At 46.2% G+C, this 15,662-nt stretch overlaps 1 protein-coding gene across 1 annotated transcript in view; it reads left to right on the forward strand.

Annotated features, from left to right (window-relative positions):
- Positions 1-15,662, forward strand: part of LOC120998899 (vomeronasal type-2 receptor 26-like) — a 158,522-nt gene that overhangs the window by 105,941 nt on the left and 36,919 nt on the right. Inside the window, exon 4 of the mRNA XM_040429778.1 lies at positions 1,395-1,518. Within this exon, the coding sequence (XP_040285712.1) occupies positions 1,395-1,518 (124 nt within the window). The remainder of the gene's footprint in view (positions 1-1,394; positions 1,519-15,662) is intronic.

Genomic DNA, 15,662 nt, shown 5'->3' on the forward strand with positions numbered 1-15,662 from the left:
ATCAAATGAAGAGGGTAGGGATCACGGACAGTAATCCGATTGAGTTCTCGGAAATCCAGACATGGCCGAAGACATCTGTCTTTTTTTTTTTTTGCAAAAAAGAACCCTGCTGCCACTGGAGACTTGGAAGGTCTTATGTGTCCTTTAGCCAAACCTGGTAATATACTCTCTCATAGCCAGTCTTTCAGGTTCAGAAAGGTTATACAACCTAGATTTAGGCAAGTTAGCTCCGGGAATAAGATTGATAGGACAATCATATTCCCAATGCGGAGGTAAATCCTGGCATCCACTCTCAGAAAACACGTTGGCAAAATCAGATATAAAAGAGGGTAATATCTTAGTAGCTAAAACAGAAAAAGATGCATTCAGACAATTGTAAATGCAATAATCACTCCAATCCAGAATCTGTCTACATTGCCAATCGATGGTTGGATTGTGCTTGCTTAATCACCGTAAACCCAGAACCAATGGAGCAGGGAGACCCTCCAACACAAAACACGAGATACATTTTTGATGACAGTCGCCCACTCTTAATCTTATATCATGCACCACTTGAGATAAACAATTCTGAGCTAGAGGTGCAGAATCAATAGCAAAAACAGAATTTTTTTTTTTTTTTCTAATGCACTCGGTGACAATCCGTGCATACAATGTAAATCATGTGAGTACTGATAGCGCTGTCTCCTTGTATCTTCTTATAAATCATGTGAGTACTGATAGCGCTGTTTCCTTGTAAGTGATGTACTGTAGGTACAGATAGTGCTTGTAAATTATGTGAGTACTGATAGCACTGCCTCCTTGTAAATGATGGACTGTGGGTACTGATAGCACTGTCTCCATGTAAATGATGTAGGTACTGATAGCACTGCCTCCATGCAGAATCTTCGTTTGATGTGTGCTACACCTGCAGATGCAGATAATACTGCCCTTATCTTTCTGAATATGATGTGCTTACAGATATAGTACTGACTCCATGGAGCCTCCGATTTTGGTACAGAAAGCAATACCACTAGTCTTTCTATACTTTTTTCAGATACAGACAATATTGATTGTTCTCCTGGCAATCAATATAGGTATAGATAGCACTGCCTATTCTTTCTCCTTGCACAGGATTGATTGCACTTTACATTTTTAAGACTGGGATCACACATACAGGTTTTGTGGCAGTTTTCGAGCCAAATCCTGGATTGAACCCAAAAGAAGGACAGGTATCAGGGAAATGCTGATACTTCTTTCTTCGGCATTCACTTCTGTGTTTGCTTCAAATTTTCAGCAAAAACTGAATTTATAATTCCAGCATAAAACTTTACTCATGAACATATTTGTCTCTGCTACATCTGAATTTCTGACTTATGTGACTACCTACACTTCTTATGTATCATATATCTTTCCAGACTCCCGCGTCTACATGCAGTAAAAGTTGCCTGATCGGATACCAACGAATTCCCATGAAAGGACAACACAAATGCTGCTTCAGCTGTTACACTTGTCCGGAGGGTCAGATCTCTAATGCCACGGGTTAGTAATTTGGAATAGCAGTAGTACGTGTCTATTACCGTAGAATGAAAAAGCAAGGACACCCCATCTGAAGCAATCATTTCCTCTAAAAAACAGGAACAAATTCACTTTACAATATAATTTAAACAACAAAAAAAATCACACAAATTACATTTCATGTGGATTTCTTTAGGTTAATAAAATGGCCTGATGACATGATTGCATAATTCAAATACAGCTCTAGTAGCTCTGCTTACTGACTCCATGTTGCCTGACCATATCCAGTTCAGCAGCTAAACTTTCTTTAACTCTCTCAGCACTGAATTATATGGCTATTTAAAGGGGTATTCCGGTAGGTAAAAGTTATCCCCTATCCACAAGGACCCCCACTGATCATAAGAACGGGGGCCCTTACCCCCTGCAGGCCTCCTGCTTCTCCCCTGAAATGGCCGGTTTCACAGGGACCTTCAGGGGGTACGGAGCCACTGTTCTCGTGATCGTGGGGTTCCCAGCAGAAGGGCCCCCATTGATCTGATACTTATCCCATATTCTGTGATTAGAGAATAACTTTTACCTACTGGAATGGATTCTGCTGATCCCCTAATCCTGAGGTCTATGACATTGCCTGAGAACTGTCTAGTGGAGCCACCATGATAAGCCACTCCAGATTCTGCAGAACAACACACCTCATTTGGATGAACCAACCTCCTGTTTCAGCTGCTGCAGCTCATTCTACTTCTGCCAAGATGCTTTCACCAATAACAGCTTCCTGTTGTTCTTGGCCACACTTGCTTTTACTTATTTGCTATGATGCCAACCCAAAGTTCTGCAGATGATTTATTAATCCAAGTACCATCCATTTTGAGGTCTTGCCACATAAGTTTTCATCTGACAAAGCAAAGGTGGTGTTCATCTCGTCTTTGCTGTCCGGAAAAGCACTTGCCTAGGTTTTTCAGCTTCAAGAGTGGAACAATCCTGTTTTGTCCACTTTCTTGAGTCCATCAAACTTTCGGCATTATCTGTAGTATTCCCTTTGTTCTCCTTCTCCACTTTGTGACAGTATACCATTCAGATTAACACTGTGGCTAACAATTTGAAATGAAGTAATGTGAAGTAATGAGGTGCTTGTAGCTTCCTTCTGGAAAAGAAGATCTGGTTATATTTAAGATAAACTTGCTGGATGAGACCTGTGTGCCATCCGGATGAACTAATATTTTTGCCAACCATATTTACGGATGTAGCAGAGTTCACACTCAAACTCTTAACTCAAATTTCTTAACTCATCGTGATATCCTGAACATTAGGTTTTAGGAAAGACGGAAGGGTAACTAAACTGATCATACCTGTGCTAGACTTCTTTAGGCTTCTGCACCTGCCCCTCAGGAAGAACCTATGCAAGCAGAAAGTCTCAAGCTCTCTGTGGAAGAGTGTCAACATAAGTGTAGCAACAATTTGTACTAGTACAGTTGAGAGAAGTTTCACTTTCTGTAGTAATGTTCCATAAAGCTGGGAAACTACAGTGCCTAGAGCTAGTAGGAGAGACGGCCTTAGGCACAAACTTTTACTCTAAAAATGTTCAATTATCACCCTACATGTAACTATTCCCGGACCCAGCTTTATTGTACAAGCCTTCTTGGATTCTGGGTACAATGGGAACTTCCTGCGTCAATCCCATTGCTTCCATGAATATCCAAGCTTTTCCTGAGGTAGTTTGCTCCACCATAGCTTCTTTGATCCTGCATGTATTTCTTTATGTTTTTTTTTTTCAAAGGTTCATTGGTCTTGTTTAACTGGGATCTATATGGCTACAGAAGCATAATTCATTAACTGGAACTCTGATCAGATTACCTTCTGGGAAGAACATTCTCACTCTCACTACTTGCCAGTAATCTGTCAACCCAGGATTGCTTGGATTGCCTAATCTAGATATTGTTTTCAGTGAATAATAAGTGGAGACCATTCCACATCAACTTTATGACTGCACTATTGATCTCCCTGTCACACTTTCTAATTTTAGACAGGTTTACCTATTATCGCTCCCCAAAACTGAGACCAAGACTCTTTACAGCAAGTGGAACATCAGAGTCAGATTCTTTGTTGAGAAAAAAGGATGTGCCCCTGCATTATTGTATTGCTGACCGGAGGTTAAATAAAATCAATTTCAAATACCCACTTCCTCTCATTTTCAAGATCTTTGATAAGATTCGAGTTGTTAAGACTTACACCAAATTCGACCTCAGAGAGGATTCAAATGGTTAATATCTTCACCAAATTGGCCCTCAGTGGGCATGTAATTTAATCCAAATTCATGATGACGATAAATGGAAGACAACCTTAAAAATTCACAATAGAGTTAGTAATCCTAGATTCATCCTTCAGGATCACATCAATACCATATTCTAAGATGTTCTTTATATTTGTGTGGTGGCATACTTGGATACCTGGATGATATTCTGGCATATCTCTTGATTTAGATTCCCACCAAGTAGCTGTCCATTTTGTTTTACAAGCCTCTCTGGGAAAATCACGGCAATGCTAAGTTTGAGAATTGCCATTTTGAGATGACTTGACTGAGTATTTTTAGGAAATGTAATCTCAAACTAGGACCTGCAAATGAGCTCAGAGAAGCTGTCTCCAGTTCATGATTAGACTCGTCCTCAGGATCTAAGGGCTATCTAATGCTTCTGATTTGCTAACAATTGCCAGTTTATTTCCCGCTTCTTTTCTGTAGTTGCACCTATTATTACTCTGAGAAGGAGCTTAAAAAGGACCTTTCACCTCTCCTGACATGCCTGTTTTATTAGCTTCAACCTCCCGGAAGAACGACTTAGTATTGTTAGGATAAAGTGCTGTGGCAGAGGACAAGGCTTTTCTAATTCTATAAAGGTCTCTTTGGCTTGAAGAGTACGGTTCTTGGTGTTAAAGAGGACCTTCTCTATGTAATAACAATTCTGAAGCATCTATTCTTATGGCTGTATGTTGTGCTATTCCTTTATTATTTCTACTAGACGTTATGAATGAATTGCTAGCAGTCTGCAGTAAGGGTACAGAGAGATGATAACTATAGTTAAGCGAACACCTGGATGTTCGGGTTCGAAAAGTTCGGCCGAACTTCCCGGAAATGTTCGGGTTCGGGATCCGAACCTGACCCGAACTCCGTCCCGAACCCGAACCCCATTGAAGTCAATGGGGACCCGAACTTTTGGGCACTAAAAAGGCTGTAAAACAGCCCAGGAAAGAGCTAGAGGGCTGCAAAAGGTAGCAACGTGTAGGTAAATCCCCTGCAAACAAATGTGGATAGGGAAATGAATTAAAATAAAAATTAAAAAAATAAAAATTAACCAATATCAATTGGACAGAGGTCCCATAGCAGAGAATCTGGCTTCACGTCAGCAGAGAATCAGTCTCTTCATGCCATAGCAAAGAATCTGGCTTCATGTCAGCACAGAATCAGTCTCTTCATGCCATAGCAGAGAATCTGGCTTCATGTCAGCGCAGAATCAGTCTTCATGTCATAGCAGAGAATCAGGCTTCACGTCACCCACCACTGGAACAGGCCACTGTCACACATTTAGGCCCAGGCACCCAGGCAGAGGAGAGAGGTCCCGTAAAAGAGAATCTGGCCTTATGTCAGCACAGAATCAGTCTTCATGTCATAGCAGAGAATCAGGCATCACGTCACCCACCACTGGAACAGGCCACTGTCACACATTTAGGCCCAGGCACCCAGGCAGAGGAGAGAGGTCCCGTAACAGAGAATCTGGCCTTATGTCAGCACAGAATCAGTCTTCATGTCATAGCAGAGAATCAGGCTTCACGTCACCCACCACTGGAACAGGCCACTGTCACATATTTAGGCCCCGGCACCCAGACAGAGGAGAGAGGTCCCGTAACAGAGAATCTGGCCTTATGTCAGCACAGAATCTGTCTTCAAGTCATAGCAGAGAATCAGGCTTCACGTCACCCACCACTGGAACAGGCCACTGTCACATATTTAGGCCCCGGCACCCAGACAGAGGAGAGAGGTCCCGTAACAGAGAATCTGGCCTTATGTCAGCGCAGAATCTGTCTTCATGTCATAGCAGAGAATCAGGCATCACGTCACCCACCACTGGAACAGGCCACTGTCACACATTTAGGCCCAGGCACCCAGGCAGAGGAGAGAGGTCCCGTAACAGAGAATCTGGCCTTATGTCAGCACAGAATCTGTCTTCATGTCATAGCAGAGAATCAGGCTTCACGTCACCCACCACTGGAACAGGCCACTGTCACATATTTAGGCCCCGGCACCCAGACAGAGGAGAGAGGTCCCGTAACAGAGAATCTGGCCTTATGTCAGCGCAGAATCTGTCTTCATGTCATAGCAGAGAATCAGGCATCACGTCACCCACCACTGGAACAGGCCACTGTCACATATTTAGGCCCCGGCACCCAGACAGAGGAGAGAGGTCCCGTAACAGAGAATCTGGCCTTATGTCAGCGCAGAATCTGTCTTCATGTCATAGAAGAGATTCAGGCTTCACGTCACCCACCACTGGAACAGGCCACTGTCACACATTTAGGCCCAGGCACCCAGGCAGAGGAGAGAGGTCCCGTAACAGAGAATCTGGCCTTATGTCAGCACAGAATCAGTCTTCATGTCATAGCAGAGAATCAGGCTTCACGTCACCCACCACTGGAACAGGCCACTGTCACACATTTAGGCCCCAGCACCCAGACAGAGGAGAGGTTCATTCAACTTTGGGTTGCCCCGCAATATAATGGTAAAATGAAAATAAAAATAGTATTGAATGAGGAAGTGCCCTGGGGAGGTAGTTAATATCTAATATCTGTTAAGGGGAGGTAGTTAATATCTAATCTGCACAAGGGATGGACAGGTCCTGTGGGATCCATGCCTGGTTCATTTTTATGAACGTCAGCTTGTTTACATTGACTGTAGACAGGCGGCTGCGTTTGTCTGTAATGACGCCCCCTGCCGTGCTGAATGCACGTTCAGACAAAACGCTGGCTGCCGGGCAGGCCAGCACCTCCAAGGCATAAAAGGCTAGCTCTGGCCACGTGGACAATTTGGAGACCCAGAAGTTGAAGGGGCCGTACCATCAGTCAGTACGTGTAGGGGTGTGCACAGGTACTGTTCCACCATGTTAGTGAAATGTTGCCTCCTGCTAACACGTTCCGTATCAGGTGTTGGTGCAGTTAGCTGTGGCGTGGTGACAAAACTTTTCCACATCTCTTCCATGCTAACCCTGCCCTCAGAGGAGCTGGCCGTGACACAGCTGCGTTGGCGACCTCTTGCTCCTCCTCTGCCTTCGCCTTGGGCTTCCACTGGTTCCCCTGTGACATTTGGGAATGCTCTCAGTAGCTTGTACTCGCGCATCTTCCTATCACGCTCCAGTGTAGGAAGTAAGGTGGGCACATTGTCTTTGTACCGGGGATCCAGCAGGGTGGCAACCCAGTAGTCCGCACACGTTAAAATGTGGGCAACTCTGCTGTCGTTGCGCAGGCACTGCAGCATGTAGTCGCTCATGTGTGCCAGGCTGCCCAGAGGTAAGGACAAGCTGTCCTCTGTGGGAGGCGTATCGTCATCGTCCTGTGTTTCCCCCCAGCCACGCACCAGTGATGGGCCCGAGCTGCTTTGGGTGCCACCCCGCTGTGAACATGCTTCATCCTCATCCTCCTCCACCTCCTCCTCATCCTCGTCCTCCAGTAGTGGGCCCTGTCTGGCCACATTTGTACCTGGCCTCTGCTGTTGCAAAAAACCTCCCTCTGAGTCACTTCGAAGAGACTGGCCTGAAAGTGCTAAAAATGACCCCTCTTCCTCCTCTTCCTCCTGGGCCACCTCCTCTTCCATCATCGCCCTAAGTGTTTTCTCAAGGAGACATAGAAGTGGTATTGTAACGCTGATAACGGCGTCATCGCCACTGGCCATGTTGGTGGAGTACTCGAAACAGCGCAACAGGGCACACAGGTCTCGCATGGAGGCCCAGTCATTGGTGGTGAAGTGGGTCTGATCCACAGTGCGACTGACCCGTGCGTGCTGCAGCTGAAACTCCACTATGGCCTGCTGCTGCTCGCACAGTCTGTCCAGCATATGCAAGGTGGAGTTCCACCTGGTGGGCACGTCGCATATGAGGCGGTGAGCGGGAAGGCCGAAGTTACGCTGTAGAGCAGACAGGCGAGCAGCGGCAGGATGTGAACACCGGAAGCGCGCACAGACGGCCCGCACTTTATGCAGCAGCTCTGACATGTCGGGGTAGTTGCGAATGAACTTCTGCGCCAGGCAAGGGATGTGCGTCAAACCGGCTAGTCCCAGAGCTGCAACGAGATTTCGCCCATTATCGCACACCACCAGGCCGGGCTTGAGGCTCACCGGCAGCAACCACTCGTCGGTCTGTTGTTCTATACCCCCCCCCACAACTCCTGTGCGGTGTGGGGCCTGTCCCCCAAACATATGAGTTTCAGAACGGCCTGCTGACGTTTACCCCGGGCTGTGCTGAAGTTGGTGGTGAAGGTGTGTGGCTGACTGGATGAGCAGGTGGAAGAAGAGGAGGAGGAAGCTGAGTAGGAGGAGGAGGAGACAGGAGGCAAAGAATGTTGCCCTGCGATCCTTGGCGGCGGAAGGACGTGCGCCAAACAGCTCTCCGCCTGGGGCCCAGCCGCCACTACATTTACCCAGTGTGCAGTTAGGGAGATATAGCGTCCCTGGCCGTGCTTACTGGTCCACGTATCTGTGGTTAGGTGGACCTTGCCACAGATGGCGTTGCGCAGTGCACACTTGATTTTATCGGACACTTGTTTGTGCAGGGAAGGCACGGCTCTCTTGGAGAAGTAGTGCCGGCTGGGAACAACATACTGTGGGACAGCAAGCGACATGAGCTGTTTGAAGCTGTGTGTGTCCACCAGCCTAAATGACAGCATTTCATAGGCCAGTAGTTTAGAAATGCTGGCATTCAGGGCCAGGGATCGAGGGTGGCTAGGTGGGAATTTACGCTTTCTCTCAAATGTTTGTGAGATGGAGAGCTAAACGCTGCCGTGTGACATGGTTGAGATGCTTGGTGACGCAGGTGGTGGTGTTGGTGGTACATCCCATGTTTGCTGGGCGGCAGGTGCAAACATTCCTCCAGAGGCGGAGGAAGAGGCCGAGGGGGCGGCAGCAGCAGCAGAAGAGGCCGAGGCGGCGGCAGCAGCAGAAGAGGCCGAGGCGGCAGCAGCAGAAGAGGCAGCAGGGGGAGCCTGAGTGACTTCCTTGTTTTTAAGGTGTTTACTCCACTGCAGTTCATGCTTTGCATGCAGGTGCCTGGTCATGCAGGTTGTGCTAAGGTTCAGAACGTTAATGCCTCGCTTCAGGCTCTGATGGCACAGCGTGCAAACCACTCGGGTCTTGTCGTCAGCACATTGTTTGAAGAAGTGCCATGCCAGGGAACTCCTTGAAGCTGCCTTTGGGGTGCTCGGTCCCAGATGGCGGCGGTCAGTAGCAGGCGGAGTCTCTTGGCGGCGGGTGTTCTGATTTTGCCCACTGCTCCCTCTTTTGCTACGCTGTTGGCTCGGTCTCACCACTGCCTCTTCCTCCGAACTCTGAAAGTCAGTGGCACGACCTTCATTCCATGTGGGGTCTAGGACCTCATCGTCCCCTGCATCGTCTTCCACCCAGTCTTGATCCCTGACCTCCTGTTCTGGCTGCACACTGCAGAAAGACGCAGCAGTTGGCACATGTGTTTCGTCATCAGAGACGTGCTGAGGTGGTATTCCCATGTCCTCATCAACAGGAAACATAAGTGGTTGTGCGTTAGTGCATTCTATCTCTTCTACCCCTGGGGAAGGGCTAGGTGGATGCCCTTGGGAAACCCTGCCAGCAGAGTCTTCAAACAGCATAAGAGACTGCTGCATAACTTGAGGCTCAGACAGTTTCCCTGATATGCATGGGAGTGATGTGACAGACTGATGGGCTTGGTTTTCATGCGCCATCTGTGCGCTTTCTGCAGAAGACTGGGTGGGAGATAATGTGAACGTGCTGGATCCACTGTCGGCCACCCAATTGACTAATGCCTGTACCTGCTCAGGCCTTACCATCCTTAGAACGGCATTGGGCCCCACCAAATATCGCTGTAAATTCTGCTGGCTACTGGGACCTGAGGTAGTTGGTTCACTAGGACGTGTGGCTGTGGCAGAACGGCCACGTCCTCTCCCAGCACCAGAGGGTCCACTAACACCACCACGACCATGTCCACGTCCGCATCCCTTATTAGATGTTTTCCTCATTGTTCCCGTTCACCACAATTTTGAGAATGGCAAATTTGGGAATAGTTTTTCAACCCAGAACAAAAAGTGTGCTTTTACGGTCACTACAAATAACTTGACCAGCTAAAACAGTACAGATTTGGTTGAATAGAAATGTGAGGCCTATTTTTATTTGCGCTGTGTGACAGGTATACGTTTAATCACAGAATTATACTTGTATCTGCACGGTAACGTGTGTGTTAAGTTTTTCTAAATGACACTATCAGCACCTTGAATCTAAGATATCCTTTTTGGGATAGATTTCAAGTAGGCCTGATATAGCAGAAACTACTTATTTTGAGAATGTCAAATTTGGGAATAGTTTTTCAACCCAGAACAAAAACTGTGCTTTTACGGTCACTACAAATAACTTGACCAGCTAAAACAGTACAGATTTGGTTGAATAGAAATGTCAGGTCTATTTTTTAGGCGCTGGGTGACAGGCTCAACTTGCCCCTGATGTAGTATATGGCCAAAAAATAACCAGACTGTTGATGGTTAAATGCACTTGGGTGACACAGGCTCAGCCTGCACCTGATGTAGTATATGGCCAAAAAATAACCAGACTGTTGATGGTTAAATGCACTTGGGTGACACAGGCTCAGCCTGCAGCTGATGTAGTATATGGCCAAAAAATAACCAGACTGTTGATGGTTAAATGCACTTGGGTGACACAGGCTCAGCCTGCAGCTGATGTAGTATATGGCCAAAAAATAACCAGACTGTTGATGGTTAAATGCACTTGGGTGACACAGGCTCAGCCTGCAGCTGATGTAGTATATGGCCAAAAAATAACCACACTATTGATGGTTAAAAGCACTTGGTGGTAGCTTGTGCTGGCGCACCACAAGCCTCAATATGGCCGCCGATCACCCCAGAAAAAAGTGATATAAAAACGCTCTGGGCAGCCTAAAAAAAGTGAGCAAGTCGATATTAGCACTTCAATGATCCACAGCTGCAGATCGATCACAGAATGAAGTCTTTTGGAGGAGTTAATCACTGCCTAATGTCGCCCTAACGTCGCAGCTGCAACCTCTCCCTATGCTTGAATCAGCAGAGTGACGTGCGGCGCTACATGACCCAAGCTTATATAGAGGCTGGGTCACATGCTGCACTGGCCAATCACAGCCATGCCAATAGTAGGCAAGACTGTGATGGCCTCTTGCGGCAAGTAGTATGACGCTTGTTGATTGGCTGCTTTGCAGCCTTTCAAAAAGCGCCAAGAAAGCGCCGAACACCGAACCCGGACTTTTACGAAAATGTTCGGGTTCGCTCTTTCCTAATGATAACCAGTTGGAGATGTGTACCTGCACAGTCTTAAAATGGCAGCACTGATTGGATAGAGTGAGACTGTGCAGGTACACCACCCAACTGGTCTCTTTTGTTAATTTTTTCCATGTAGATAAGAATGTCAGTACCATGCCCTGTTGAGATGATTTGACTCTTGTTATATGGCTGGCAAACGTCAGTATACTATTCAATGCAGTCACATTTTGCCTGTCTGGTGCAAGTTTGCAACATTATTTCAGGAAGGAATTTTATCCATAAATAGCTAATTCTGTCCAGGGATAACCAGGAATATGCAAAACCTTAGATTATGCTTCTCAGCATTATTGGTGGCCTCTTCGGTTCATGACATCAAAGACTTTATAACAGCTTACTTAATTTATGCATTAAACAAGGGTACACAGAAAAAAACTGCTGGACTATTCCATCTTCTTATCAGTTCCAAATTCCCCATGGTCTCACATCACTATGGACTTTTTATAACTAACTTGCCAAATTCCTCAAACAGTACTATCATATGGTTAGTAGACCACTTCTATAAAATGCTTATTGTTCCTCCTCTAGTTCACCCTTCTGACATCCAAGTGTTCTCTCTTTTAATGAAGAATATCTTCTGCCCATGTGATCTTTATTTGCATATCATCACAGACATGGAGTCCAGTTTACATCCATATTCTAGCAATTGCTACGTTTTTTTTTTTATTGGAGGTCAAACTGGATTTCTTTACTGCTTATCATTCATTGTCCAAAGGCCAATTTGAAAAAGTCAAACATGTGGGAGAAGTTTTGAAATTTTGGCTTCTTTCCCTAAGACAATTGAGGCGACTTTACTACCATGGTACAGAATTGTCCTACAACTATCATACAGGATAGTCTGGTAAAGCTTTACCATTCTTATTTGTGCATGGAGAAGGATCATACTTACAGTAGGTCAACTGTTGCACACGGTCCCCAAACCAGATATGTTGACCTCCATCCATTGCCACCCAGAGGATTCACTATGGAGGTAGTCTTCATGTCATTGAGGTGTCATATAAAAGGTTTTAGATGCTGATAAGACTAGAAAAGATCTCCAAAGTATAATCAATGCTACCTAGTATTAATGTGACCCTGCCTCAACATATACTCTGATGCAGAATCCACAATAATGGGGACACCACCTAGGTTGTGTGTCAGAGGAATGTCTTGCAAACAGGACACAAGCGTATACAGACCAGGGACCAAAAGAATACTTTATTACACATGTAATAAATGAACATGACAGTAACAAATGCAGGCTAGGCAATAGTGGTAGCACTACCACAGAGCCGAGTGCACCAGCAGACCAGAGGAAAAACCCAGAGGGCAGAGAGCCAGCAAGCCTCGTTCTTCATAGAGCCCCTGGTGGTGAGAATGAACTGGGCCGAGGGCTCACTGGTCGAACCTCCAGGAAGGTGTCGGTACACTTGGCCCCTATCTGCAAAGAACCACGCTGGTGCAAGCACCAGTGGAACAGACAACAGAACCGGAACCCAAGCAAACACAGGACATGGAACAGCCAACAAATGGGAACCTGCAAACAAGCAGATGCCTGGGCCCCATGCAGAACAGAAGCATGGCGGTCACAAGCAGAGCTGCACACAGACTAGATATCCTCCCTGCGGAGAACCCAGGAGCTCTCTCATGAAGGCAGGACATACACAGGACAGGAACAGAAGCAGTAAGGCACTGCATGCAAGATATGGAGCAGACTGGATCAGAAGCAGTTGAGCAATGCCAGGCTGGACATAGAACAGTTTAACACTGCCAAGCTATCAGACGCAGTTAGAGCACTGCTAGGCTAAACATGGAACAGAGTGGATCAAGACACAGAACAGAAGATCAGACAAGGCATGGACAAGGAAACATCAACACCAACAACATTAATGCTTTACCAGGCGACACCACACAGAAGGGCAGATGGCAAAACCCCCTGGGTCAGCAGCAAGGGGCTACACCCAGCAAGGCACAAGATAGACTGACCAAAAGCCCCACAGCTCACAGGTAGAAATAGCTGCTTAAGAGGACACCTGATAAACCACACCCAGGCACAGACCAGGGAATGTTAACCCCAACAGAACCAGAAGTAACCAGAGGCACAGAACATGCAATCACAAGTGTCAGTTCACAAACTCAGCCGCAGCCAGCACGCATCACAGAACCAGCATACATGGGAACACCCACAGCCAGTACACAAAGCGTATGCAGCCAGTTTGCACGTCACCGGTGGCAGGAACCACAGAGATATGGATGAGGGGATACACAGGCCACAGTTCACACACAAAACTGCAGCCAGCACGCAGCTCCAAGGAACCGGCATACACAGTCTGCAGCCAGTACGTGGGAGAGCCTGCAGCCAGCCTGCACTGCCACAACTGTCACAGTGAACCGCACAGTGACAGTGTGTAATAATTGACCAAGCACCACTAGCAGTTTTTACTGTACTTTGTCAATCTCAGCTCTCAGGTGCTCTTTTTTCATTTCCAGTAGTGTATATATGCTTACTAGGGATGAGCGAATCGACTTCGGATGAAACATCCAAAGCGAAGTCGATTTCCATAAAAGTGGTACCTTGAAACCGAACCCGAGTTCGGGAAATGTTTTTTTACAGTAGAAATTCATTTATGAAGTTATTACCCAAAGTCTCGCGAGACTTCGCAAAGTAATAACTTCGGCTCATCTGAGCCAATACATTCTAATACTGTACGAAGCGCTCGCTCCGTACAGTATTCAAACAAACTTTTATGCGAATCATACCCTAATGATTACCGTCCTATAGCTCTCATTCAGCACCTGCCGCTGCTGTACTGTGACCTGATGCTGCTCAGCATTAGGACATTGTTGGTGCTGCTGTACACTATGCCCTTGATCTGCATGTCCTCTCGATATAGTAAAGCAGTGCCTGGGCCAAACCAAAAGAGTCAGGACTCCATCAGCATGACCTACCAATTGGAAAAGAGGCTCCCAGTTTCTTCTTGCTGCCACTGCTTTTTAGCTGCCCACCTGCTGACTTCCATGGATGTGCAGTTGAAAAGCGGTGCTAAAACTGACCAGTTTTCCCTCAATTAATATTTTTTTTAATCACAACCCACAGAGGTTCAATCAGATTGAGCTCTCGAAAATTTGGAGGCCAAGTGAAAACCAGGCTTGAACTATTTGTCCTATTCCTCATTTCTGGACAAATTTTGTAGTGTAGTTGGGACATTGTCCTACTGAAGGATTAGGGACACTGGTGCCTTGAAGTGGGAAACTTGGTCTTTACAATGTCTATATACTGTAGGTGGCATATGTCACATCCACACATATTCTGCTGGGAGTACTTCCTCTGACTTGTCTTCTTTCCATAGTGCATCTTTGTACCATGTGTTCCCCATGTAAGCGATGCCCACTTCTGTAGCTAGCCATTCACATTATATAAAAGAATGTATTACATCAGATGAGACAACTTTTTTCCATTGCTCCCTGGTGCAGTTTTGATGCTCATGTACTCATCATAAGCGCTTTCATCAGTGAACCCGAGTCAGCATGGGTACCATGACCAGTCTGTGTCTACACAGCATGCTGCCCCGTGTGTCCTTACATCTTTTTCATAGCCAGCACAGATGTTTTCAACAGTTTGTTGTACTATAGATTGTATGTAGGACTGCACCAGATGGGCTAGCCTTTTTCCTTATTTGTATAAAAAGCCTTGGTGACCCATGACCATATCATCAATACACTACCTGCCCTTTTTTGACCACTTTTGGTGTGTACTAACCATTGCTTGCAGGGAACATTGCAGAAGACCTGTCATTTTGGAGAAGCTTTGATCCCATTGTCTAGCCCTCACAACGTGACTCTTGTCAAAACTCTCTCAGATACTTGTGTTGAAATCAATTTTAAGAACTATTCACTTGATGCAAAAAATATCCCAAACCCTTGACAGATGTCATTGTCATGAGATTATGTTTTTCAGTTCATCTTTCTGTGGTTTTATGTTATGGGTGTCACAGATCAGCAAATGTAGACCCACTGTGTCAAACAATCAGTTTGACTTAGGGCTTACATTAAAGGCGTTATCCTGGTGCTTTCTCGATATTCACCTTTTAACCCCTATACAGGGATTGGGACTTTTTCCTGCGGGTAAACAACCAGGCCTCTACCTCCTGGGATAGTTCCGGTGGGGTCAGTAGCTGACCCACTGGAGTCAGGGATTCCATTGCAAGCATTGGGAGCTCGGGATGCGTAAAACGCACCAAAACCGTAGGTATGCATGAACAAGCACTTAGACAGGTTTTCGGTAACTTGGACTCCAGGCTGAAGAAAAACATGAAGACACAGGGAGAAGCTTACAAGCAGTGAGGTTACCAGACTCAGGCAAGGCAGACAGACTGGCTACTGGGTAGGAGCATGGACAATACAGAGGAAGTATGTAAACAGAACTTCGCACTGAAAACTAGAGGTACTGGAACACTGAAGAACTCACAGGAACACAGGTTGGAGATAATGCAGGGATGATGCAAGATAATAGCAGAAGCACCAAGAGATAAAGCAACGTGTAGTCTGAGCACAGTCCAAGGTTAGGGCAGGCAGAGTACGTGCAT

Source organism: Bufo bufo, chromosome 4 (assembly GCF_905171765.1).
Source record: "Bufo bufo chromosome 4, aBufBuf1.1, whole genome shotgun sequence".
NCBI classification, from domain to species: domain Eukaryota; kingdom Metazoa; phylum Chordata; class Amphibia; order Anura; family Bufonidae; genus Bufo; species Bufo bufo.